At 45.3% G+C, this 25,834-nt stretch overlaps 2 protein-coding genes across 2 annotated transcripts in view; one reads left to right on the plus strand and one right to left on the minus strand.

Moving 5' to 3' along the window:
• The first annotated feature begins 323 nt into the window (after positions 1-323).
• LOC135082318 (NADH dehydrogenase [ubiquinone] 1 alpha subcomplex subunit 7-like) lies at positions 324-2,545 on the plus strand. Its single transcript, XM_063977108.1, has 4 exons — positions 324-503; positions 582-670; positions 2,187-2,285; positions 2,399-2,545. Exons 1-4 carry the CDS (start codon positions 432-434, stop codon positions 2,469-2,471), a joined length of 333 nt encoding a protein of 110 aa, XP_063833178.1. The 5' UTR covers positions 324-431; the 3' UTR covers positions 2,472-2,545.
• Positions 2,546-2,756: 211 nt separating this feature from the next.
• LOC135082468 (peregrin-like) overlaps positions 2,757-25,834 on the minus strand; it is a 34,340-nt gene continuing 11,262 nt past the window's right edge. Inside the window, exons 12-25 of the mRNA XM_063977264.1 lie at positions 23,259-23,422; positions 21,953-22,764; positions 21,469-21,557; positions 19,533-19,671; positions 18,628-18,742; positions 15,412-15,476; positions 12,349-12,462; positions 11,962-12,051; positions 10,887-11,010; positions 10,256-10,369; positions 8,761-8,865; positions 8,210-8,291; positions 4,916-5,007; positions 2,757-4,332 (exon numbers count right to left, since the gene is read on the minus strand). Coding sequence (XP_063833334.1) covers positions 4,002-4,332; positions 4,916-5,007; positions 8,210-8,291; positions 8,761-8,865; positions 10,256-10,369; positions 10,887-11,010; positions 11,962-12,051; positions 12,349-12,462; positions 15,412-15,476; positions 18,628-18,742; positions 19,533-19,671; positions 21,469-21,557; positions 21,953-22,764; positions 23,259-23,422 — 2,436 coding nt within the window. The 3' untranslated portion in view covers positions 2,757-4,001. The remainder of the gene's footprint in view (positions 4,333-4,915; positions 5,008-8,209; positions 8,292-8,760; positions 8,866-10,255; positions 10,370-10,886; positions 11,011-11,961; positions 12,052-12,348; positions 12,463-15,411; positions 15,477-18,627; positions 18,743-19,532; positions 19,672-21,468; positions 21,558-21,952; positions 22,765-23,258; positions 23,423-25,834) is intronic.

Here is a 25,834-nt window from a genome sequence, read left to right on the forward strand (position 1 = left end):
TGAAGATTATCAGAAACCTTTGGAAATATTCATGATTATTTAGAACTAAAGAACTTACGAAGCATTTTCTTAGAATAAGGTTTGCTTTTGATGAATGCATTTTTATCCTCAATGTTGATAAATAATGCTGAAAAATGGCTGAAAAATATCACACGAGAATTTTAATAAATATTTTTGAAAAGCTGGATTTTCTGAGTCAAAAAATTCTGAAATGATTAGATGAATGAAGTTTACAAAATAAGTTTTGCCATAAATATTCAATACAGCGTGTAGGTGTAGAGTAATTTTCTTTGCTGCTTTAAAAACTTAAAATGTCAATGTGACAGACAGACTGTTTTTGACAGAAGAATTGATTTTTCCAAATCCTAGCACAACTTGTGTTTATTTGGTGTTTTTTAGATCTTCAGTCTAATAAGAACTTGTCTACGAAAATGAGCAAAGGAAAGATCCCATTACGCGACATATCTCCTGCCTTGCAAGCCCTAAGGAATTTCCTATTAGGCGTAAGTTCCCATTTTATACTTGACATTATGTAACTTTAAGTTCTCTTTATTTCTATTCATTTAATTTTAACCTTTTAGAGGAAACACAACAATGCCCTGCGTTTTGCGCCGTTATTAGCGGCTAGGACGCAACCTCCCCCGGAAATTCCTGATGGAGTCTCGCACAAGTGAGTTCAATAACATAACCTATACGTCAATATCAGCTGGTCGAAATTTTACAAGTAGAAGTACATACTATCCTTCCTCCAATCATAATTTTGATTACACTGGTCAACACATGCTTTTTTTCCTTCAATTTTTTTTCTGTTGTTGGGTATTTCTATGGCCCTGATTATGAAAAAAATACTGGGAGATCGCCAACAGCTTTACTTTTTAAAATATAGAGTTCTATTATTTTGACAAAAAAATAAGAAAAATTATACATTGTGCTAATTAAATTTCTATTGAACACTAGCAAATGATCTTTTATATGATTTCCTTGAATAGGCAAGTTTGAGTAGATCTCGTTGCAAACTCCAGCAATGGTCTGCCATTCATATATGAGCACCACGCCCCTGATAACCTTCTCCCATTGTCAGAAAATTCCAATGAAAACTTTTATCCTGCTCCACACTAAAATCACCAACATTTTGTGGAAATCGATGTTAATGCGAGTACATGGAGTGTATTTTTATGCCCATGTTGCACCCTAGCTCTTGCAAGTTGGATAGCATGCTCTCAACAATCTCTTTTTGCTTAGGAAATTACTTATAACCAAAAAAAAATCATTTTAAGCTTAGGACTGGACTTCACTCATTGATTTCTTAAAATTACGATCATTCACCAGTTGCCTAATGCGAGTCTCATCAAAAATTACCAGCTTTTAAGTTTTCTGTGCTTAATCCTGAAAAATTTCGTGAAAGAAAATTAAAACATTCGTCAATTTTGTCAAGCGCCTTCACAAACTGTTTCAAGATGCCGAGCTTAATATAAAGTGGTGGAAGTACGGTGATACGGTCTTGGCTAACTAAAGGCACGTTTATAAAATTGTTTGTATCAACTTTAGCTGAAGAGCTAAAAGTTGTGTGTGCGGGAAGCCGCACTGGTCAAATTTTTTGTAACCAATGCTATTGTTTGTTACGACTATTCCAGATACACATGGAACGGGAATTTTGTGTAGCCCCCTTGTTGGCCTAAAAGATGTCACATATTCTCAGAACACAAATGACTCATTTGTGGTCTTGATTACTTAATTTCAAATATTTATATTACAGTGTCGATGTTACGCAGTTTTCATCAAGTCCGATAGAGGTTTTCGATGTTTTTCAAATATTATATTTACCAAAAACATAGCAGAAGCCATCTGGATTAAGCACACAACATCTTTATAACGAAGCAATATCGAAAACACCAACAAAATATATTTTTTTGTCCAATTAAATCAAAAATCTAAGTAAAAATATTACATGAGGGTAGATAGCTATAACTTAAAAACAAAAGCTGTTAGAGAAAAACTGTTGCCATATTTAAAAAATATGCGTCAATTTGAGATAGAAACAGAAAAAAAATCACAGGAAACAAACAATTTTATTTTTTTTGTTGACCAGTGTTATTCTTCAGTATTATGAAATGAATGCCGAGTAAGATGGCTTGTAGTTTTCAGAGCATGTTTGTTAAGAATATAAAATTTTGTGTTCTTTTCAGACACGCTCACAACTACTATTACACTCGAGATGCTCGTCGTGAAGTTGCTCCCCCATCTGATGTCACCACGTTGCTACTTGAAGCCAGTTCCGACAAAGGGTAATCTTTATATTCATGTTATAAATCAATTAGAAACAATTTAACTAACAAATTGTTAGAAACACAAATACGAACATATTATTCAGAAATTAAAAGTTATTGTATCTTTACAGGGCTCCCAAACAAGCAGCTAATGTAAGGCCAACCCCAGGACCACTGTACGCCTGGGACAAACACTATGAATAAATGGGCAACAAATATGGGAAGATGCTAGCAAACTTATGTTTTTAATAACTTAATATAGACCTATCACACCGTGACATAGTTTTATTATTGCTTATTGAATTGATAGACATTATGTATTAGTTGAAAATAGTAGTTTATAGGATCTTATGTTATGCATAAAATAAACAACCTGTAAGTAATTAGATATTTCTTTTTATTAAAAAAACAAGCTTGAATTTAATACAATTAAACAAATAATAACAAGGACCTACACTAATACACTGGTCAGAACAAAACCTAAGTTTTAATAATTCATCAATTATTATATTCTAGACAATAATGTAAAATGCCTTATTTATTATTTTTAACAATTTTGAAGCTTGCTAAGAATGTTTATAATATTATTATTGGCCCAGCCAACATGATTTATAGTGTAAAACAAATAATACAATAATTGTTAAGCAAAATTAAGGCAACATAAATTAAAAATAAACACCAAGAAATTAAACAATGTGCAAAACAAGATGATATTTCAAATAATATTGTTAGGTCACTAACTGTCTTCATAATTGAAATAAGTAGAAATGTATTATGGCTATATCTATTACAATCCCCAGAAAACATTTGGACCTTACAATACCTACTTACTGGTGGTAAGTATAATTTATACTTTATACTAGTTTTTAAGTGCAAGTGAGAGATTAACATTCATGTCTTGATTTCACTGAATCTATGGTCTTAATAGCTGGAGTTATAATAACGATTATACAGACAACATTAAAACATTATATTAATATGTTGTAACATTCTAGGATTACATCCATTAATTTTATTTAACACAACTACATAGTAAGTTTGGTTGAATAATCATAACTCTTTGCTTTGCCATAGCCAGGTAAACTTAGAACTAAATACCCACAATTTATTAATTTAAGTAGTTATTTTATAAGCAGATTCTATTATTTTTAAGTTTATTAGTATTATTCTACATGTAATTAATTATATTATATTCATCATAATTTCAACATACAACAAGAAATTGTAACTCCTCTTCAGAGGTGGAATTGTGTAAAGCAATCGTAATCATTTGACAGTTCATAACGTACGATAAAGTCAGTTAAACAAAGCGTTTGACAGAATAATCGTACGTTATGAACTGTCAAATGATAACGATTGCTTTACACAATTCCACCTCTGATCTCTTTGCATGCAAACTTGTACAACCTTAATCAATCTTAGTGTGATATCAATACATTCAATAGCTATTTGCTGCCTGTGAGAACTTATCTCTAACGTCTATTCTACGACCTCTTGGTCATCTTCATCAATGTTTTAACCATCTGTACAGCCCTACGCACTACCTACCACTACACGCAGTTCAGGTTTCACATTCAAACATCTATACTGTACTGGGCCGGTATTTCACCGCAATCACTGCACCACAATCTAATCACTGGAATCGGTGGTCTCCGGCGTCCTGATGTTCGACAGCGAGAAATTCCCGAAGCTGAAAGTCTTACGCGACCGCCGCGGCCGGTCCCTAAACCTTTGTCATTTCTCTCCGTCGACCTGCTTCCGGAACTGCATGGCGTCGCCGAACGCCTTTTTGACGGCTTTCCGTTCGGTCGGCTTTCTGGATTCGACCAGTTTTGCCTGGTCGACGGCTTTGTCGGCGCCCAGGAGTTCGAGTTTGTTCGGCGGCAGCCACTGCCAGGTTCGTTTGACATCGAAGAATAGAACGAGATAAAGGACCGGTTCGTGCGAGTGGTTCTTCTTGAGATTGAGAACGTCTTGTGGCGGGACGGGCAGCGGCACGCCGTTGTAGATGAAGCCTTTCGGGATCTTCGGGTCGATTATCAGCGCTGGGTACCACGGGTAGCCTCTGTTGAAAACAATAGTAAATTAAACACAACAAAAACATTGTACCAGCTGAATGTATCCAACTGGTAATATACTCATATTTTCATATCTCAAGTTTATCCAGCTACGGTATTCCTAAATACGAAAAATCTCCTATAATTTGTGCGCGGTGGAATGCAGACATTTTAGGAACATTTTGCTTCAGGCGTACTGCATTTAATCGCGCGGAGTACTACCCGTTCGCGCTAAGTTTGCCGGTCCGTGGAATGCGCATCCCCTCTCCCAACCGCGATTAAACGCAATTAGTTAGTAATGAAACGCAATTAATGTGTCTTATTTTACGCAAATACACATTTTTTATCAATAATAATAAATAAAAAATATTTAAAATATAGTTTGTTAAAGTTATAGACGCTTCATTTCGAGTAACGTAATATCGCCAGCGGCAAACTTAAAGCGAACGGATAGTACATCCCGGTGTGAAGCAAACCCTCTATACCTAACATATAAATACAAATTCCTATGCAATTTATGCTAATACGCATGCGAATATGAACCTAAACGCTTCAGTAATAGATAGCAAGTTGGTACAGCACACGACTCACCGGCACTTGGCCCACACCAGCTGCAGCGGCTCGAGCGGCGCGCCGGCGCTCTTGACGGGTGTCTTGGACGCCGACGACCGCGTGCCGCGCCCCTACAGAGGGTTATAAGTATTTAAATACTCTTAGGCCCTTTTCACACGTCCCGGTTGCCGGCTAACCGGCGCCGGGTATCCGGTGGTGAAGTGTATGGGCATGGTACATAGCTTTCACATGTTCCGGCGTAATTATTCCGGCATGCCCATACACTTCACCACCGGGTACGGAACATGTGAAAAGGGCCTTACACTACAGGTCAGACAAAAACCTAAGTTTTTTAGTTAATGAAACATGCGTCGGCGCTCTCGATGGGTGTCTTAGGGCGTCGACAACCGCTTGCCGCGGTTGAAAGTATTTTAAAAAATAATCGAATACTTCTCTTCTACCTGTTACACTAATACACTGGTCAGACAAAAACCTAACTTTTGCTAATACATCAAACATGCGGCGGCGCTCTTGACGGGCATCTTGGACGCCGACGACCGCGTGCCGCGCCCCTATAGAGGGTTAAAGTATTTTTTAAATACTCTTAATACTTCTAATAAGTTGTCTATAACTTGATGAGCTAAACCGTTTAATTTTTCTAATATTTCTAGATCTACGTCGTGCAACGTAGCGCTTGGTACTCATTACCTAAATAATATGAACGAACTTATTTAAGCTGCTAGTAAACTCTTTAATGAGGGTTTTCGCGTATGAAAAATCCGCCAGATGGCAATACGTAGACGCGAGATCCAAATGCTGCATGATTGGTTATTTTTGACATGACATTGACAGATATGTCAAAATCCACCAATCACGCAGCAGTCAGACCCCACATCCACGTCCCGCCATCTAGCGGATCTTTCATACGCGAAAACCCTCATTGCTTAGATTTAATGCTCCTCAAACTAACACGAAAATTGTAAAATAAGCTGTTGAGTTTCTAAATACATAAATATTTGTTGAGATTTTGGAAATGATTGAAACTCTAGTAACTTATCGACATTTATGGAGACGCTTATTGAAGGGATATGCACTGGAAAGATTAGTAAGTCTGTTTCTTTTACACCTTTATAAAGAGAAAAATAGAGACATACTCTCACGGTGACAAAAGTCACCTATTCGCGTGCGCCATTATTTATCAGAAATTGCTTATTCTATTGTTGTAGATTGTAAATTTACAATCGTAGCTGCCACATGCGCCAAACATGTCTCACTTAGACCTATAGTATATTATCTATATACAGGGTGTCCCGTAATGTAACGTCAAGCCGGAACTGGGTGTTGAGGCAAGTTGTGCTGGTTATCAGAAAAATATAAAAAAAAATCTATGTGGCATATTTTCAAAATAATAGGCATTTAAAAAAAATCTAAAAAATCTACTCCAGGTGACGGTCTTTTTACTCGTGTTGCCACAAATCTTCACTTTTTCCAAATTTTTTTTTTGTTATGTAACCCTGAATAATGCTTCTCTAAATTGTTATCAAAATTACAAAACCAGCTGCTCCAGCTTGGATGAAAAAAATAAATTATTCCCAAAAAAAATTTCAAAATAAAAATTTTGCCTAGTTTAAACTAACTGTACTGAAAAAAAAATGTACTACGCGAGTGTGGCAAGTGACGTCATAATTTGGCGCATTTAGTAAGGATTCCAAAATGGTATAACACTTGGTAAATTTTTGCTGTAATTGTCGACAATTTTTGGTTTTTTGGAAATAGTCCCGTTTCTAACTTTATCTACCTTGGTTAAAAATTATTATTCTAATGTGCCCAAAATTCAAGTTTCTGTGACTGACTACCGTACAGTCAGTCACAGAAACTTTTGTCACCATGACAGTAATTAGTAGTTGACATACTGTGACAAAAGTCACCCGTGCGCGCGCGCCTTTACTACCTGCTCTGCCTGCACTTGTACTTGGTAACAGGGATAATAAGGATATGAAGTTTCGGTTATGGATACGGTTACGGATATTAGAATAATATTATACCGGTTTCGGTTACGGTCACGGATATGAAATCATTTCAGATTATCCGAAAGTTCAGGTTACGGAATTATTAGAATTTCAAAAATGTAGGTATAATACAAATAGCAAGATGCTGCGTGAGCGTGACCCACATAGCTACTTTATGTACCAACTAAGACGACACCTATGGATAAAGGTAAAACAGGCTGGCATATTAGATGGTGCCAGCGAATGCCAGACAAGTTGGTAACAAATATTAAGGTACAATTCCAAGACGGGCCGCAGACCGCAAACTGGGCGCGGCATTGCAGCTGCGGCGTGTATACTGCATATTTCATAAGAGTTTTGCAGTTTGGAATTGTACCCTTAGACTCCACCTTTATCCGAAACTATCCGTAACTTTTGAATCAGTTTCGGTTACGGTTATGGATATTTTTTTATTTCGGATATCCGGTAGTTTCGGTTACGGTTACGGATATCCATAACATCCCATGCTTGGTAAGATGGCCCTCTCCGTCCCGCTCATACCTATTAACATGGCTTCTCCACCTCACTTAAGCCAGAAACTTGAATTTTGGGCACATTAGAATAATATTTTTAACCAAGGTAGATAAAGTTAAAAACGGGATTATTTCCAATAAACAAAAATTGTCGACAATTACAGCAAGATTTTACAAAGTGTTATACCATTTTGGAATCCTTACTAAATGCGCCAAATTATGACGTCACTTGCCACACTTGCGTAGTACAATTTTTTTTCAGTACAGTCAGTTTAAACTAGGCAAAATTTTTATTTTGATATTTTTTTGGGAATAATGTATTTTTTTCATCCAAGTTGGAGCAGCTGGTTTTGTAATTTTGATAACAATTTAGAGAAACATTATTCAGGGTTAGATAACAAAAAAAAAATTTGGAAAAAGTGAAGATTTGTGGCAACACGAGTAAAAAGACCGTCACAGGGAGTAGAATTTTTTGTGTTTTTTTAAATGCCTATTATTTTGACAAAATGCCACATAGATTTTTTTTTATATTTTTCTGATAACCAGCACAACTTGCCTCAACACCCAGTTCCGGCTTGACGTTACATTACGGGACACCCTGTATATAAAAGAAAGTCGTGTTAGTTACTCCACTTATAACTCAAGAACGGCTGAACCGATTTAGCTGAAAATTGTCAGGGAGGTAGTTTAGAGCCAGGAGAAGGACATAGGATACTTTTTATCCCGTTCGAAATTATTTTATTAAGGCGGAACAAAGTTCGCCGGGTCAGCTAGTAAAGTATATAAGATTGTTTTGTGTATTTATGAGTTACCTTGACAGGAGTAGAGGGTTCCGGGTCGGAGGCGTCGGCGCGGCGCGTGCGGCGACGGCCCGTGCGCTCCGGGCCGCTTGACCTGCAACGGACCACAACATTTACACCAGTCTTTCCCAAAGTGGGCGATAACGCCCCCTTGTGGGCGCTGCAGGCTTAAAGGGGGGCGGTAAGAGACCCAGAAAAAAAATCGGGACGTTGTGTAGAGGCTTGGGAGGCGTCATCTACTAGGAGGACTCTTAGACAACGACTGAGCTCGATTCTTGACTACAAAAATGGGGGGCGCTAAAAAATAATTTATTCTCAAAGTGGGAAGTAGACTAAATAAGTTTGGGAACCACTGATTTACACTAACTTTACTTTAACTAAACATTGTGACATCTTATACATCAACTATTTTGCATCAATAGTCTGATGTGCTGTCGCTGTACCACCCAAAACTGCATCTACCCTTTAAAGTTTAAAATTACGTAAAATTTCAGTCAGACAACTCACGTTGTAGTTGTAGTCAAAATCGGTAGGTATATTAAAATCTAAACAAGTGAACTCACGCGTCGGAGGAGCTGAGGTCGCAGGAGTGCGTGGAGGCGTTGTCGTCGTCGTAGTGCGTGCACGACGAGCACGACTGCGACCACGCCGAGCTACTGCTCGACGACCTGGAGGAGACAAGATAAAAATACTTACTACACATCCAAAAGTATTTAAGTATGTTTATATCCGTTGTCTAGTACCCATGGTATTTGCTTAGTTTGGGACTAGCAGCGCAGTGTAAAATGTCCAAGGATATTTATTGATTTATTTCCGTTTTTGCTCTCGCTCTCATCAAATGGTGATTCTTTGCGAACGAGAGGACATGACCGGCAATGGGCAGTTAATATTATTGCCGATAGTACAATAGAGGTTATATAGCCATATGAATAACAAAAGTGGAGTTGGTTGCGACACTGCATATTCTCGTTCTAAGAAACAATAAAAATAATACTTTTTACCTCGGAATTTACACCTAACCTAGGACTTGATTAGACTTTTGAGGCCACAATTTTTGGACTAGCTCCCGCTAAGGGAATGGGAATACAGTTACAGTCCTCTCAACTTAAGCTGAGAATTGCATTTGTGTGAGTGCACACCGATAGTGTAGAGTGGCAAGCGGCCTGAGGCGCGGCGCGTCCGCCACGCGTCACTTCCCTGCCGCTCACATACTTCACTTCACCCCCGGTACTGGTAGCAGATAGACGTGTAATTTTATGTAATTGTGTTCCAAATATTAGTGAAATGGCTCCTACTGTAAGTAAATTTCCTGTACGAAAACCATTAAGCAGGCAAGTGAAAGAAATTTTATGCTAATTGAATACGTATTTTAAAGGTGTGAACGAAAAGTTTTTAGTCTGTTTTTATTTAGTAATTTTATAAATTTGTTTGTCTTTTTGTTGTATTTTGTAAGGCTGGCTGGACGCCCTCTCTATAAACGGTGCTCGCAGAATATCAGCGTCGAGGTACTACGTGCCTTGGCAATTGGCATATGCTGAGCGAGGACCTGTTTTTATTTATTTATTTATTTAAAAGGATGTGTCAAGTGTTGTTACATCGGCCCAATTCCGATAGGCCCAGTAGCTAGTGTTTTATTTATTTTATTTTTATTTTATTTTATTTGTTTAATAAAATAAAATAAAAGTTTTATGGAGTTTCTTTTAATAAAACATTAATTTTATTTGTATGTGTTTTACTAACTGTACTTTTGGCGATCACTCACACGAATGCAATTCTCAGCTTAAGTTGATAGGACTGTACTGTCATATTTTTGACTGTCTTTGTCTTAAATTGAAACCAATTAAAAAATGTAACTTGTTAAGCCTAGGCGCAGACCACCGACTTTTAGTTGGCCGGTAGTTGGGCCCGATCCTAATTTGTATGAAGAATCGGCCGATACCAAATCGGTGTAATGTGCGCACTTTCATACATCTCCATACTGATCAACAGCTCGACCCAACTATCGGCCAACTAAAAATCGGTGGTCTGCGCCTAGGCTTAGGGTTGATTTCCCGTTACCTGGAGAGCGCCAGGTCGCTGTCGGAGCCGACCTCGCCAGGCGGCCCGCGGTACTGCAGGAAGGCCGCCGCCACCGGCGCCGCCGGCGGCTTGCCCGACCCGCTCTGCATCGATCTGCAAATGAGTATTCATAAATGGAAGACTATTTCCGAAAACACACCAATATTTATTTTTAAAGGTAAACAAAAATAAGGTTTTTCAAACGGGCAAAATCTAGCTTATAGTAGTCCCAGATATGACACTGACAGGAGGGCGCCACTGTAAATATTGGGTTATTAGTTCCGACTTTTGCCACTTGAGGTTGCAGAATCGTTGGACGTTTCCATTGTAGGAGCTGACCCCATCTAATTTAGCATCAAAACGAAAAGAGGTTTTGGCCACTAGTAAGTCAAGAAGTTCGCATATTTCATATACTCACCCTTACTCGTCTCTTATAACATCAACGGTACCTAATAGTGATGGTGATGGTACTATTGTACTCTGAAGTAACCCCACACATATCTAAAGTCCGGTCGCCGAGCAGATACAATTTCGTCCAATGACCCCAAGCTACTCGATAAGGATGGGTAGCTAGGGGTCATTGGACGAAATTCTATGTGTTCGGCGACCGGACTTTAAAACTACACAATACCTGAACAGGTCAGGAGACGCGTTCCTCTGCTTCTTGTCGGCCTTGCGCGGGCGGCCGCGGCCCTTCTTCTTGGGCGACGCCGACGCCGCGCGGCCCAGGCTGCCCGACAGAGTGGGCAGGGTTGCTAAGGAAATATGTCTCAGGTTAATAAAGTACACACACATGTACATCGTTTTATCCACGAAGACGCGCCTCACCAATTTTGGGCCGAGGGAAGCGCGGGGTGCGGGGAGTTTGATCCGAGCGTCATTATTGTAGTGTGCGTGTGCACTCATGGATAATTTTGCGTGTACCGATAACACTCAAACATTAGCAGAAGAATGGTGAGACGCGACTTCGTGGATGTTACGATCTATAATAGCATTGATCCCATAGAGTTACGAAGGATAAGGAAGCTATCGTAAGCAAAATTCTTGCTCTATTTTAGAAATGATTGAAACTAAAGTTCGCTGCAGCTGCTGCATTAATTCTGTCGTCTTTGTTAAAACTAGTACCAGCACTCCATTATCCTAATGTCACTAGTTAGAATGATAGCAATAAGTAATATAATAATAATAGAATGTCTAACCAAACTTATGTAGAATCTCAATACATTTCAGTTGAACAAAGCGAGTGTTCGGATCGCGAAATCTAGTGCGTTACATTGTATATCGTCATATCGTTGACTGACCCACTTATTGTCCCGAAGCAGCGGTAAGGACGAATAAAAACTTAAGCTTAGCTTTATAGCTAAAATCAATGTAGGTATAAACATCAGTTCGCGAGCGAGACCGAGACAGAAGACAGATACCTAAGTCAAGTAACATTTGAAATAAATACTAGTAAAATAAAATTACATCGACACCAAATTACATACATGTATTTCTATCTAATCGTCTACATATTTACCTTTCTTCGCCTCTAGCGGTGCGTGAAAAAACAAGACTCACTAAAGTTTTATTGTAATCAAGTGAATGATTCGTGGTGATGGTGAGGCTATTGACGTATGAATGATTTAGCAAGTTGTAGCTGTATTTTAACGATTGTTTGACAAAGAACACGTGAGAAAAATAAGTTATAGTTAGTGCGAACTCACCATCAGATCCGAAACTCTTTGGTGGCGCTGAGCCCGTAGACGGAGGCAGAAGTAATGTTGGTTTCCGAAGTCCACCCAAAAGACCTAAACCTGAACAAATAATAAAATTTAATTAGGTTTATTATAGTGACACAGTTTTCATTCTTAACAGGTTTTTTAAACGCTTGCTGCCTGTTGCAGCAGTTAATACTGCAACTAAAAACAATAGGGCTTAAAAGAGTAGAAGGGCAACGCTAAAATTGGCGAAAACGTGTGAGACAGGTTTCCAGTTTTCCACACTCGCGACCTTCGGGCTTATATTAACGGTGCAACTAATAGGCGGGCATCGTTCCGTACACCTGTAGGCCCTAAGAAGAAAAAAGATTAAAAGAAATACCAGTAACTTACTGGGTGTTGAGTCAGATTGTTTTATGGGCGACTTCTCCGGCGTGACCAGCTTGTGAGTTCGCTCCACACTCTTCCGGGGCGGAATGGGCGTCTCCGAACCCGAGGTCGGCGTTTCTGGAAAACGGGTGCGTGACAGTTTATATAAGTTTATATGATATAAATTCATTTCAATAACGTTCATATTGTATAATAAACGTATGTTATAATAACACTTGATATAATTTTTTAACATATAATGTTTACTTCATATAATAAATCATTTCTAATAATGTCATTTCAGATACCAATCAAAACGCATAAAGACATTTGATATAAACCTTACTTAATCTAAGACTCATTTGATGTAATTTTGTTTGATATAAATAATATTTCATATAACCATTACATAAAATAAATATTATTTGTTATAACGACTATTTGGTATAAGTACTCTTTAATTGATATAATTTCTGATAGATATAACTTTTAGTATGTTCTTCTTTAGCTTGACTTATAAATGACTTTAGTGACAAAAACGAATCGCTGTAAAACCGACTCCACGTAGTCTTGTCTGCCCTACCCCTAGAGTGTAATTTAGAAGCGCGTAGGCACGGAGGGGCGAGGCGGCCCGCGGGCTGAGGAGCAGGTGGCTGGAAGCGAGGCGCCGCGGCTGAGGCTGGCCGGCGAAGCCGGCCAGCAAGCCGAAGACGCGGTGTCGAGCGAAAGCCATCTGCGACGATTAGCACGCGAGGGACCGCCAGAGCCCCGCAGTGCCGGAGCCGTGACAGAAGTCTCAAGTTTTTAGTCAAATTTGCATGCTGCATGCCTGCTTGCTTGCTTGCCTGCTTGCTTGCTTGCTTGCCTGCTTGCTTGCTTGCCTGCTTGCTTGCTTGCTTGCTTGCTTGCTTGCCTGCTTGCTTGCCTGCTTGCTTGCTTGCTTGCTAGCTTGCTTGCCTGCTTGCTTGCCTGCATGCTAGCTTGCTTGCTCGCTTGCTTGCTTGCTCGTTTGCTTGCTTGCTTGCTGCATGCAATGCTTATTATAACAATTGAACTTTATATAAAATTTATTATTGTTATATGATTTAAGTTTTATAGGAAAAGAATTTTATCTCATTTGATTGTTCGACACTTTATTTTTATATGATTTGAATGTTATTTGTTTTAAATTTTATACATTGTAAGTTTTATAGAAAATATTCATTATATCAAACCATTTTATATCAGTTAAAAGTTATTTGTCTTAAAATTATTCGTTTTAAAATTATATTATTCGTTTATTATAGTAAATAATTATTATATTAAATGATTTTATATAATTTGATGTTATATCCTCTAAGTATTATATGATATGTAGTTATATCATACATTACACACCCATGGAAAACATATTTCAAAATAACTCACCCGCAGATAGTTTAAATCACAGATATGGATGGTTTGAACGTTCTGAATTTTTTCTATGGCATGATAGTGGGTTAGGAGTCCTACTAATCGATAGACAATAGACATGTGTATCGTTTAGCGTTTTAAAGATTTTAATTTTTTATTCAACAACTAAGGTCCCAACCCCAGTGTCAGCCGTTGTGTTGTCATAGGCTGACATATTTATTTTTATTACGACCCACCGTGCGCGCCGGGGATGACTCGCGCTATAGCAACTAACACCTAGACTCGCTGTGAATAAGAACCATTATTGCTCACCATTGTCCAGCAGCGGACGCGCGGCGTGCAGCGCGGGCGACGACTTGCGCTGTAGGAACTAGCACCTAGACCAGCTTGGAATAAGAACCATTATCGCTCACCATTGTCCAGCAGCGGTCGCGCGGCGTGCAGCGGCGGCGACGACTCGCGCTGTAGGAACTAACATCTAGACGAGCTGTGAATAAGAACCATTATTGCTCACCATTGTCCAGCAGCGGGCGCGCGGCGTGTAGCCGGCCGCGCGCGCCGGCGATGACTCGCGCTATAGGAACTAACACCTACATTAGCTGTGAATAAGGACCATTATTGCTCACCATTGTCCAGCAGCGGTCGCGCGGCGTGTAGCGGGGGCGACGACTCGCGCTGTAGGAACTAACACCTAGATCATCTTGGAACAAGGACCATTATTGCTCACCATTGTCCAGCAGCGGGCGCGCGGTGTGTAGCGGAGGCGACGACTCGCGCTGTAGGAACTAACACCTACACTAGCTGTGAATAAGGACCATTATTGCTCACCATTGTCCAGCAGCGGTCGCGCGGCGTGTAGCGGGGAGCGGCCGCGCGCGCTGGCGACGACTCGCGCTATAGCAACTAACACCTAGACTAGCTCGGAATAAGAACCATTATTGCTCACCATTGTCACAGAATAAGTAATAGTACAGGTACAGAAGGATTACTCCGCAAGACGATTTAAATAAATGCGAGTCTTGCTACGACGCGATACAGTGGAATTCAGCTCGCACAGCACTACGTACCTACAATTTTATTCACCTACAAGTTTTGTCTCTTTCTATCGCGTGCCTCTAAACTTTTCTTACGCTGTTAGGGTTGCTGTCTAGTGAAAAAATATTAATCTACTTATTTGTAATGAGGTACGTATGTAGGTAAGTATGCATTCATTATGGAAAACCTTGGGAGAGGCCTTTGTCCAGCAGTGACGCATTCTGAGCAGTAGTCATAGTAGGTTAGGTTCCTATACTATCCTAGTAATTATTGATTACCCACTTGGCCAACATACCTTTCAGCATCTTTGGGAAGCGAAAAAAAAGATGAATCCGGTAGATTACTTTTCGAATTTAAACACCCGAACGCCGCACAATATTTCTTTCTCTTTATGTTCATTTTTAAATAATACTTCGATCATAGAATTATAATCATACTACAACGCACGCCAGCGTCCTGACGAGCGCGCGCGTGACACTCGACTGATATAATACCCGCCGGCGGGGCGCTTCGCTGTAGGTAATTATCGGATGTACCGCGCGGAGTGAGCCAGGCCTGCCATTGTCCAGCAGCGGTCGCGCGGTGTGCAGCGGGGGCGACGACTCGCGCTATAGGAACTAGCACCTAGACTCGCTGTGAATAAGAACTATTATTGCTCACCATTGTCCAGCAGCGGTCGCGCGGCGTGTAGCGGCGGCCGGCCGCGGCCCCTGCGCCCGCGCCCGCTGGCAACGACTCGCGTTGTAGCAACTAACACCTAGACGAGCTGTGAATAAGAACCATTATTGCTCACCATTGTCCAGCAGCGGTCGCGCGGCGTGCAGCGGGGGCGACGACTCGCGCTGTAGCAACTAGCACCTAGACCAGCTTGGAATAAGAATCATTATTGCTCACTGTGCCATGTTGGGGGACCGTATGAATGAGCATACCGGCACACTCACCATTGTCCAGCAGCGGGCGCGCGGCGTGTAGCCGGCCGCGCACGCCGGCGACGACTCGCGCTATAGGAACTAGCACCTAGACTAGCTTGGAATAAGGACCATTACTGCTCACCATTGTCCAGCAGCGGGCGCGCGGCGTGTAGCGGGGGTGACGACTCGCGCTATAGGAACTATAGTCTATCCAATATAGCTTGATTAGAATGACAGCTGCCATCAAAAGTAACGACATAACTTTGTAGTAGCGATCAATGAGAGCTAAATATTGGCGGACAAGAAATAATTCACGTCTGACCTACCTACAAACAATATTTTCGACGACAGTGCTTCCAATAAAAATGTTAATTTCGTGTAAATGCAGCGTTAAATTACACCAATAAGTAGTAATTCGAAATTATAAAAATCAAGCTAAAGTATTAACGACGTCTCTACAAGGTTATCTCGAGTTACAAAAATGTTAGTGATGGGACATATCGACAAATGTCATATTAAATTAAAACTAATTTTTTAACATATTTAATTAATTTTTTTCTAACTAATTTTTTAACATATTTAGGTCAAGTTATACGGTTTTCTAAATGTTCACTATTAAAAACCAAAAAACATTTCATTCTTAAATAACCAAACATTGGAAATCAATCACCGGTATTTTTTTGGGTATTCATAGCACCGTTGCTCTAGAAGAGATGCCCATCGCCCTCTAGCGAGAGGAAAAAACCGTTAAGAACCATTATTGCTCACCATTGTCCAGTAGCGGTCGCGCGGCGTGTAGCGGCGGCCGGCCGCGGCCCCTGCGCCCGCGCCGGCCGCCACGCTGGCGATGACTCGCGCTATAGCAACTAGCACCTAGACTCGCTGTGAAATTGTGAATAAGAACCATTATCGCTCACCATTGTCCAGCAGCGGTCGCGCGGCGTGCAGCGGTGGTCGGCCGCGGCCCCTGCGCCCGCGCCGGCCGCGCACGCCCCGGCCGCGCCCGCGCCAGCGGCCCCGCGGGCGACCCACCGTGCGCGCCGAGGATGACTCGCGCTATAGGAACTACGAGGGTGGTCTGAAAAGTTTCCGACCTAACATAGATACAAGATTTTTTTTCTTAAAATTTATTTTTATTTTTCTACATAGTCTCATCTACAGTAATTAGTCGGCGCCAAAACTCGGATTTATTGCGCCTAAACTGCGCCAACAGAGCATTGGAAATGTTCATTCGTACACGTCGTTGGTCTGACGTTAGCAAACGCGGCACCCAACGCGCGGACAGCTTTCTCATGCCTAAATCTTGATTTAATATGTGACAAACACGTTCTTTGGACATTTTCATTGCCTCTGCTATCTCTCTCACTTTAATTCGGCGGTCGTCTAACACCATTTGGTGAACTTTAGCGATGTTATCGTCAGTAGTTACAGTTTTTGGACGTCCCGAACGTTCATCATCTCCCAAGCTCTTACGGCCACGTTTAAATTCGGCTGCCCAAAATTTTACTGTGGTAAATGACGGTGAAGAGTCCCCGTACACAGAATCTAACTCATTCCTCAGGGTATTCCCTTTCAAAAACAAATATTTTATGACAGCTCGATACTCGATTTTTTCCATTTTCACAAAAATACTCACATCGACTCACTCAAACGACTTTCAAATAAAAACCGCGCGTCAAAAATGGCTGAAACTTTGAAGTGTTGCTGTTAAAAGATGCACAATTACATTCCCTGACTTTAATTGATGTGTGTTGCCATCTTCACGTTGAGGTCGGAAACTTTTCAGACCACCCTCGTAGCACCTAGGCGAGCTGTGAATAAGGACCATTATTGCTCACCATTGTCCAGCAGCGGGCGCGCGGCGTGTAGCGGGGGGCGGCCGCGGCCCCTGCGCCCGCGCCGGCCGCGTACGCTGGCGACGACTCGTGCTGTAGGAACTAGCACTAGAGTAAATACAAATGAGTAGGTCATCTTCATAGAAACGCACGGGCGCGGTTTGTATGTGAGCGCGCCAACACGTATGCGGCACGCACGCACAAACTGACAAAATTTAGCGGGGAGCCAGTCGTGGTTGCGCCGAATTTTGTCAGTGTGTGCGTGCGCGCCGCATACGTATATTGGCGCGCTCACATACAAACCGCGCTCGGTGCGTTTCTATAAAGATGACCTACTCATTTGTATTTACTCTGCTAGCACCTAGACTCGCTGTGAGTAAGGACCATTATTGCTCACCATTGTCCAGCAGCGGGCGCGCGGCGTGTAGCGGCGGCCTGCCGCGGCCCCTGCGCCCGCGCCGGCGACGACTCGCGCTGTAGGAACTAACACCTAGGCGAGCTGTGAATAAGAACCATTATCGCTCACCATTGTCCAGCAGCGGTCGCGCGGCGTGTAGCGGTGGGCGGCCGCGGCCCCTGCGCCCGCGCCGCCTGCCACGCTGGCGACGACTCGCGCTATAGGAACTAACACCTACATTAGCTGTGAATAAGAACCATTATTGCTCACCATTGTCCAGCAGCGGTCGCGCAGAGTGTAGCGGGGGCGACGACTCGTGCTATAGCAACTAGCACCTAGACGAGCTGTGAATAAGAACCATTATTGCTCACCATTTTCCAGCAGCGGGCGCGCGGCGTGCAGGCCCCTGCGCCCGCGCCGGCCGCGCACGCTGGCGACGACTCGCGCTGTAGGAACTAGCACTAGAGTAAATACAAATGAGTAGGTCATCTTCATAGAAACGCACGGGCGCGGTTTGTATGTGAGCGCGCCAACACGTATGCGGCACGCACGCACACACTGAAAAAATTTAGCGGGGAGCCAGTCGTGGTTGCGCCGAATTTTGTCAGTGTGTGCGTGCGCGCCGTATACGTATATTGGCGCGCTCGGTGCGTTTCTATGAAGATGACCTACTCATTTGTATTCACTCTGCTAGCACCTAGACTCGCTGTGAGTAAGGACCATTGTTGCTCACCATTGTCCAGCAGCGGGCGCGCGGCGTGCAGCGGCGGCCTGCCGCGGCCCCTGCGCCCGCGCCGGCCGCGCGCGCTGAGGATGACTCGCGCTGTAGCAACTAGCACCTAGACTCGCTGTGAATAAGAACCATTATCGCTTACCATTGTCCAGTAGCGGTCGCGCGGCGTGCAGGCCCCTGCGCCCGCGCCGGCCGCGCACGCTGGCGACGACTCGCGCTGTAGGAACTAGCACCTAGACCAGCTTGGAATAAGGACCATTATCGCTTACCATTGTCCAGCAGCGGTCGCGCGGCGTGTAGCGGTGGTCGGCCGCGGCCCCTGCGCCCGCGCCGGCCGCGCACGCCCCGCCCGCGCCCGCGCCAGCGACGACTCGTGCTGTAGCAACTAGCACCTAAACTAGCTGTGAATAAGAACCATTATTGCTTACCATTGTCCAGCAGCGGGCGCGCGGCGTGTAGCGGCGGCCTGCCGCGGCCTCTGCGCCCGCGCCGTCCGCGCACGCCCCGCCCGCGCCCGCGCCAGCGACGACTCGTGCTGTAGCAACTAGCACCTAAACTAGCTGTGAATAAGAACCATTATTGCTTACCATTGTCCAGCAGCGGGCGCGCGGCGTGTAGCGGCGGCCTGCCGCGGCCTCTGCGCCCGCGCCGTCCGCGCACGCCCCGCCCGCGCCCGCGCCAGCGACGACTCGTGCTGTAGCAACTAGCACCTAAACTAGCTGTGAATAAGAACCATTATTGCTTACCATTGTCCAGCAGCGGGCGCGCGGCGTGTAGCGGCGGCCTGCCGCGGCCTCTGCGCCCGCGCCGTCCGCGCACGCCCCGCCCGCGCCCGCGCCAGCGACGACTCGTGCTGTAGCAACTAGCACCTAAACTAGCTGTGAATAAGAACCATTATTGCTTACCATTGTCCAGCAGCGGGCGCGCGGCGTGTAGCGGCGGCCTGCCGCGGCCCCTGCGCCCGCGCCGGCCGCGCACGCCCCGGCCGCGCCCGCGCCAGCGGCCCCGCGGACGACCCACCGTGCGAGCTGGCGATGACTCGCGCTGCAGATATAGTGAGTGAGATGAGGGATAGCACCAATGAGGTTTTTCGCGAATGAAAGATCCGCTAGATGGCGGGACGTGGATGTGGGGTCTGACAGCTGCGTGATTGGTGGATTTTGACATATCTGTCAATGTCATCTCAGAGGGTAGTTGTGTGCGGTTACGAGTCCGCTTTATTTGGTGTCCCCTCTGGAGTACCTCAAGGATCCCATTTGGGCCCTATTTTCTTTTTAGTGTTTATCAACGACTTGACAGAAGTTATTCTAAATTCCAAATTTCTCCTTTTTGCAGATGATTTAAAATTATACAAAACGGTCAAAAATGCTAATGACTCACTATTATTGCAAAAGGATCTTGATAATATTGTTGTGTGGTCTCAGACCAATATGCTTCATTTTAATTCGGATAAATGCAAGCATATAAAGTTTACTCGAAAACGTTTACCTCTAAATACTTCGTATGTCATGAACTCCATAACTCTGGAAGAGGTTCCTTTAATGCGCGACTTAGGGATCATCTTAGATAGTAAGCTGTCTTTCACATTTCACTTCGACAATATTGTATCTAAAAGTCTTAAGCTCCTGGGTTTTATTTGGCGAAACTGTAAATCGTTCAGGAATGCTGAACCTTTAAAAAGTACCTATTGTGCATTAGTACGAAGCTCACTGGAATATTGTTCTAGTATCTGGAATCCTATGTACAAATGTCACATCGATCGATTGGAAAAAGTACAAAAAAAGTTCTTGTATTTCTTGTCAATACATCAGGGTAAAAAGTACAAATTACTGAGCTACCATGACAGGCTAAAATTTTTCAAATTTTCTTCTCTCAAGAATCGTCGTTGGGTCACTGATCAGGTTCTCCTGTACAAAATTATCAGAGACCGTATTGATTGTCCCCACCTTTTGAGTGAAATCAAGTTTAAAATACCTCGAAAAAGTGCGAGAATCTCGAACTATAAGCCCTTTTATGTCAAGCGGTATAGGACAAATCTGGGAGCACAAAATATCGTTAATAGACTCTGCGTTGAATATAACAGGTTCTACGGGGCCACTGGTGCCACTGAAAGTGATCTCCTGCACTACTCCCAAACACAGTATAAAAGGAAACTATACTCCTTTGTGGCGTCTTAACTGTTTGTGTCAGATTGAGCTATGGTAACCGTTTTTTGTTTCTTTTTTTTTTTTTTTTAGTAAATGAAACTTATTTTGCATTTGTAGTAAGTAAGTAGGTACCTACTTATAAGATAAGTCATGTCTAAATCAAAATTCTACTATTATTGATACGATTAAGTGTTTTTTTTGTGTGCATGGAACGGTTCGGAACAAACTGCATTGAATCTATATTGCATGTTGTGTCAGCCTATAATTGTTGTTGCATTGTAACTTTGTTCATAATTGTAATTTTTAAGTGTACATGTTGTAATGTAACAATGTTGGTAGACCTAATAAATAAAAATAAAAAAAATAAAAAAAAAAAAAAAATAAAAAAAAAAAATAACCAATCATGCAGCATTTGGACGTCGCGTCTACGTATTGCCATCTGGCGGATTTTTCATTCGCGAAAACCCTCATTAATAGGAGATCGGGATCAGACTTATTGAGGTATTTTTAGGAGGCGTTAGAACGACGTTTTTCCACGAAGTTTCCATCGAAATATCCACGTTTGACATTAGTTTTGCTTTTCAAAGGCAAAATAATCAATCAAACGAAAAATAGACAACATTTCATACATATTTTACAATTAATTAAAAAAATATTTTGAAATAATTTAAAATGGATGAAAGAAAAACAATACCGTATTGTTGTCATCGTCAGAATCCCTGCAAGGACTGGGCCGTCTCCTTTCGCTGCGGGCCTGGGAAACGCTCCGTTCGCTTCGTGTGTCTAAAAAGGAATCAGATGGTTTAATCATGTCTGTTATTCTCGATCAAATTATACATAGTTTTGTTCATTTATTCAGCAATCGAAATTTTTCAAAGTGCCTATCAAGCATTATAAGTAAGAATAAAGTGTTATAAAAGTTGAAATGACTGTTCTGCTTAGCCTAGGCACAGACCACCGATTTTTCGTCGGCCGATAGTTTAGTCAGGCAGTTAATCAGTATGGGCAATGGGCATGTATGGAAGTGCGCACATTACACCGATTTGATATCGGCCGATTCTTCATACAAATTAAAATCGAGTCCAACTATCGGCCAACTAAAAGTTGATGGCAGACCATCAACCTAGGCTCAACCTAGGCTTAAAATTGTCATAAAAATCATATAAAAAGCTACGTACCAGCGGTATGGTCGCTGTCACTGGCCAAGGCACGGCTCACGGGCCGGCCCCTCTTCTGTCTCGCGAGGCTGGGGCGGCGCCCGGGCCTGCCTCGCTCGGGGCTCCTGCGGCGGCTCCTCCCGCGCTCGGGGCTGCGGCGCCGGCTTGCCCTCTCCCGCTCAGCACTCCGCCTAGTAGTCCTCTCTCGCTCTTCACTAAGCCGACGACTGGTTCTCTCCCTTTCTGGACTACCCCGACGACTCAACCTATCTCGCTCGGAACTGCCTCGTCGGCTCATTCGGTCGCGTTCGGGACTTCCCCGCCGAACGCTCCTGCCTCGTTCAGGACTGCGTGCCCGACTAGCTCTATCTCTCTCTAGACTGCCGCGGCGACTGATCGGACTCCCGCGGCGACTGGTTGTGCTACCGCGGCGGCTCATCCTGTCTCTTTCTGGACTGCCCCGGCGGCTCGTCCTATCTCTTTCTGGACTGCCCCGACGACTAGTTCTATCTCTTTCTAAGCTGCCTCGACGGCTAGTGCGATCTCTCTCTACACTGCCTCGTCGACTGGTTCGATCTAGCTCTGGACTGCCCCGGCGGCTAACTCGGCCTCGTTCCGGGCTGCGACGGCTGATTCTATCCCGCTCGGAGCTAGCCCGGCGGCTGATCCTGTCTCTGTCTGCACTGAGGCGGCGGCTCGTTCTGTCTCGCTCGGGGCTGACGTCGGCTAAACCCGGCCCGGAGCCGGCCAGTTCGGGCAGGCCGGCCGCTCGCACGTCGCGCCGCGCTTGGCGGAAGATCGGTAAGCATTGCTCTCGCATTTTCACACCGGCCCTAGATAGAAATAATAAACAAATTCTAAAAGCTCGCAGCTCGAAATATGCTTACATTTAAGTCTAGACTAGATATCCCAGAAGGGGGAGAGGCTACACAAGGAACAAAGAAAAATATTTGTAAGGAGTCAAGAAGACTGCAATCTGCCCAAGACAGTAGCATTTTTACGCCGCATCTCTAGCATTTCAACCAATATAACCACGAGGTTAGTCCTCACGCTAATATTGACTTCTGAACGTGTCGTCTCACCAACGACGTGGACTGCGATACTTATCCGAAAAAAAAAACATTGGCGCCGTGCGAAGGCGACGGCAGCGGTACGTAGCGCTGGCAAGAAGACGACGTTCGAAAGGCGCTATAGTGTGGGGGGGGGGGCCCTAAATTCGCAACAAACAATTTGAATAGGTGCGTATAATACAGAAAAATTACAAAAAGGAAAGTATAAATATACGAGATACGAGTATCTGGTGGGTCATATTAGGCGGTGTACTAACTTGTAAAAGACGGTGTCCTTATTGTTGTAGGCGAGGCAGTTGTCGATCATGAGGCGGAAGTCTGCCTCCACGTCGTCGACGGAGGCGTAGGCGCCGCGCTCCAGCTTCTTGCCCATCGTGCTCAGGTCCATCGGGTGCTTCACGATGCTGCTGTAGTCCGGCACCTGGGGTAAATATGTAATAATTAAATAAATAAATGTATTCCGTAGCCCTTCAAGTACCAGCGAATCGGGACATAATAGAAATCATTTTTATTGTTACCACGTCCGCTTAGGGTTAAGGTATGCTTTTTAAACACAACGCCTTTACGCTTACCAGTTGGCGCCATTGACTAGCCCGCTCACCAGTTGGCGCCGCTAACGAATCCGCTCACCAGTTGGCGCCGCTAACGAATCCGCTCACCAGTTGGCGCCGCTAACGAATCCGCTCACCAGTTGGCGCCGCTAACGAATCCGCTCACCAGTTGGCGCCGCTAACGAATCCGCTCACCAGTTGGCGCCGCTAACGAGTCCGCTCACCAGTTGGCGCCGCTAACGAATCCGCTCACCAGTTGGCGCCGCTAACGAATCCGCTCACCAGTTGGCGCCGCTAACGAATCCGCTCACCAGTTGGCGCCGTAAACAATTCCGCTCACCAATTGGTGCCAGTAATTATTCCGCTCACCAGTTGGCGGCAGTAACGAGTAGTTAGACCACAACGCCCACTGACCTCGTTCAAGTCCACGGGCTCGGTGAAGATGTCGCTGGCGTCGCGCTGCCGCAGCAGCCGCAGCAGCTTGTGCAGCACGGCGCGCTCGGGCCGCAGCGAGTGCAGCACGCAGCGCTCCCACACTCGCGAGCTAGTTCACACTGACCTCGTTCAAGTCCACGGGCTCGGTGAAGATGTCGCTGGCGTCGCGCTGCCGCAGCAGCCGCAGCAGCTTGTGCAGCACGGCGCGCTCGGGCCGCAGCGAGTGCAGCACGCAGCGCTCCCACACTCGCGAGCTAGTTCACACTGACCTCGTTCAAGTCCACGGGCTCGGTGAAGATGTCGCTGGCGTCGCGCTGCCGCAGCAGCCGCAGCAGCTTGTGCAGCACGGCGCGCTCGGGCCGCAGCGAGTGCAGCACGCAGCGCTCCCACACTCGCGAGCTAGTTCACACTGACCTCGTTCAAGTCCACGGGCTCGGTGAAGATGTCGCTGGCGTCGCGCTGCCGCAGCAGCCGCAGCAGCTTGTGCAGCACGGCGCGCTCGGGCCGCAGCGAGTGCAGCACGCAGCGCTCCCACACTCGCGAGCTAGTTCACACTGACCTCGTTCAAGTCCACGGGCTCGGTGAAGATGTCGCTGGCGTCGCGCTGCCGCAGCAGCCGCAGCAGCTTGTGCAGCACGGCGCGCTCGGGCCGCAGCGAGTGCAGCACGCAGCGCTCCCACACTCGCGAGCTAGTTCACACTGACCTCGTTCAAGTCCACGGGCTCGGTGAAGATGTCGCTGGCGTCGCGCTGCCGCAGCAGCCGCAGCAGCTTGTGCAGCACGGCGCGCTCGGGCCGCAGCGAGTGCAGCACGCAGCGCTCCCACACTCGCGAGCTAGTTCACACTGACCTCGTTCAAGTCCACGGGCTCGGTGAAGATGTCGCTGGCGTCGCGCTGCCGCAGCAGCCGCAGCAGCTTGTGCAGCACGGCGCGCTCGGGCCGCAGCGAGTGCAGCACGCAGCGCTCCCACACTCGCGAGCTAGTTCACACTGACCTCGTTCAAGTCCACGGGCTCGGTGAAGATGTCGCTGGCGTCGCGCTGCCGCAGCAGCTTGTGCAGCACGGCGCGCTCGGGCCGCAGCGATTGCAGCACGCAGCGCTCCCACACTCGCGAGCTAGTTCACACTGACCTCGTTCAAGTCCACGGGCTCGGTGAAGATGTCGCTGGCGTCGCGCTGCCGCAGCAGCCGCAGCAGCTTGTGCAGCACGGCGCGCTCGGGCCGCAGCGATTGCAGCACGCAGCGCTCCCACACTCGCGAGCTAGTTCACACTGACCTCGTTCAAGTCCACGGGCTCGGTGAAGATGTCGCTGGCGTCGCGCTGCCGCAGCAGCCGCAGCAGCTTGTGCAGCACGGCGCGCTCGGGCCGCAGCGATTGCAGCACGCAGCGCTCCCACACTCGCGAGCTAGTTCACACTGACCTCGTTCAAGTCCACGGGCTCGGTGAAGATGTCGCTGGCGTCGCGCTGCCGCAGCAGCCGCAGCAGCTTGTGCAGCACGGCGCGCTCGGGCCGCAGCGATTGCAGCACGCAGCGCTCCCACACTCGCGAGCTAGTTCACACTGACCTCGTTCAAGTCCACGGGCTCGGTGAAGATGTCGCTGGCGTCGCGCTGCCGCAGCAGCCGCAGCAGCTTGTGCAGCACGGCGCGCTCGGGCCGCAGCGAGTGCAGCACGCAGCGCTCCCACACTCGCGAGCTAGTTCACACTGACCTCGTTCAAGTCCACGGGCTCGGTGAAGATGTCGCTGGCGTCGCGCTGCCGCAGCAGCCGCAGCAGCTTGTGCAGCACGGCGCGCTCGGGCCGCAGCGAGTGCAGCACGCAGCGCTCCCACACTCGCGAGCTAGTTC

This window comes from Ostrinia nubilalis, chromosome 21 (assembly GCF_963855985.1).
Source record: "Ostrinia nubilalis chromosome 21, ilOstNubi1.1, whole genome shotgun sequence".
NCBI lineage: Eukaryota > Metazoa > Arthropoda > Insecta > Lepidoptera > Crambidae > Ostrinia > Ostrinia nubilalis.

Excerpts from the sequence above, each read along its gene's own strand:
- LOC135082318 (XM_063977108.1), top strand. The coding sequence starts at position 432 with ATGAGCAAAGGAAAGATCCCATTACGCGACATATCTCCTGCCTTGCAA. Across the intron at positions 504-581 it reads TAAGGAATTTCCTATTAGGC|AGGAAACACAACAATGCCCT; the intron begins GTAAGTTCCCAT and ends TTAACCTTTTAG. Across the intron at positions 671-2,186 it reads CCTGATGGAGTCTCGCACAA|ACACGCTCACAACTACTATT; the intron begins GTGAGTTCAATA and ends TGTTCTTTTCAG.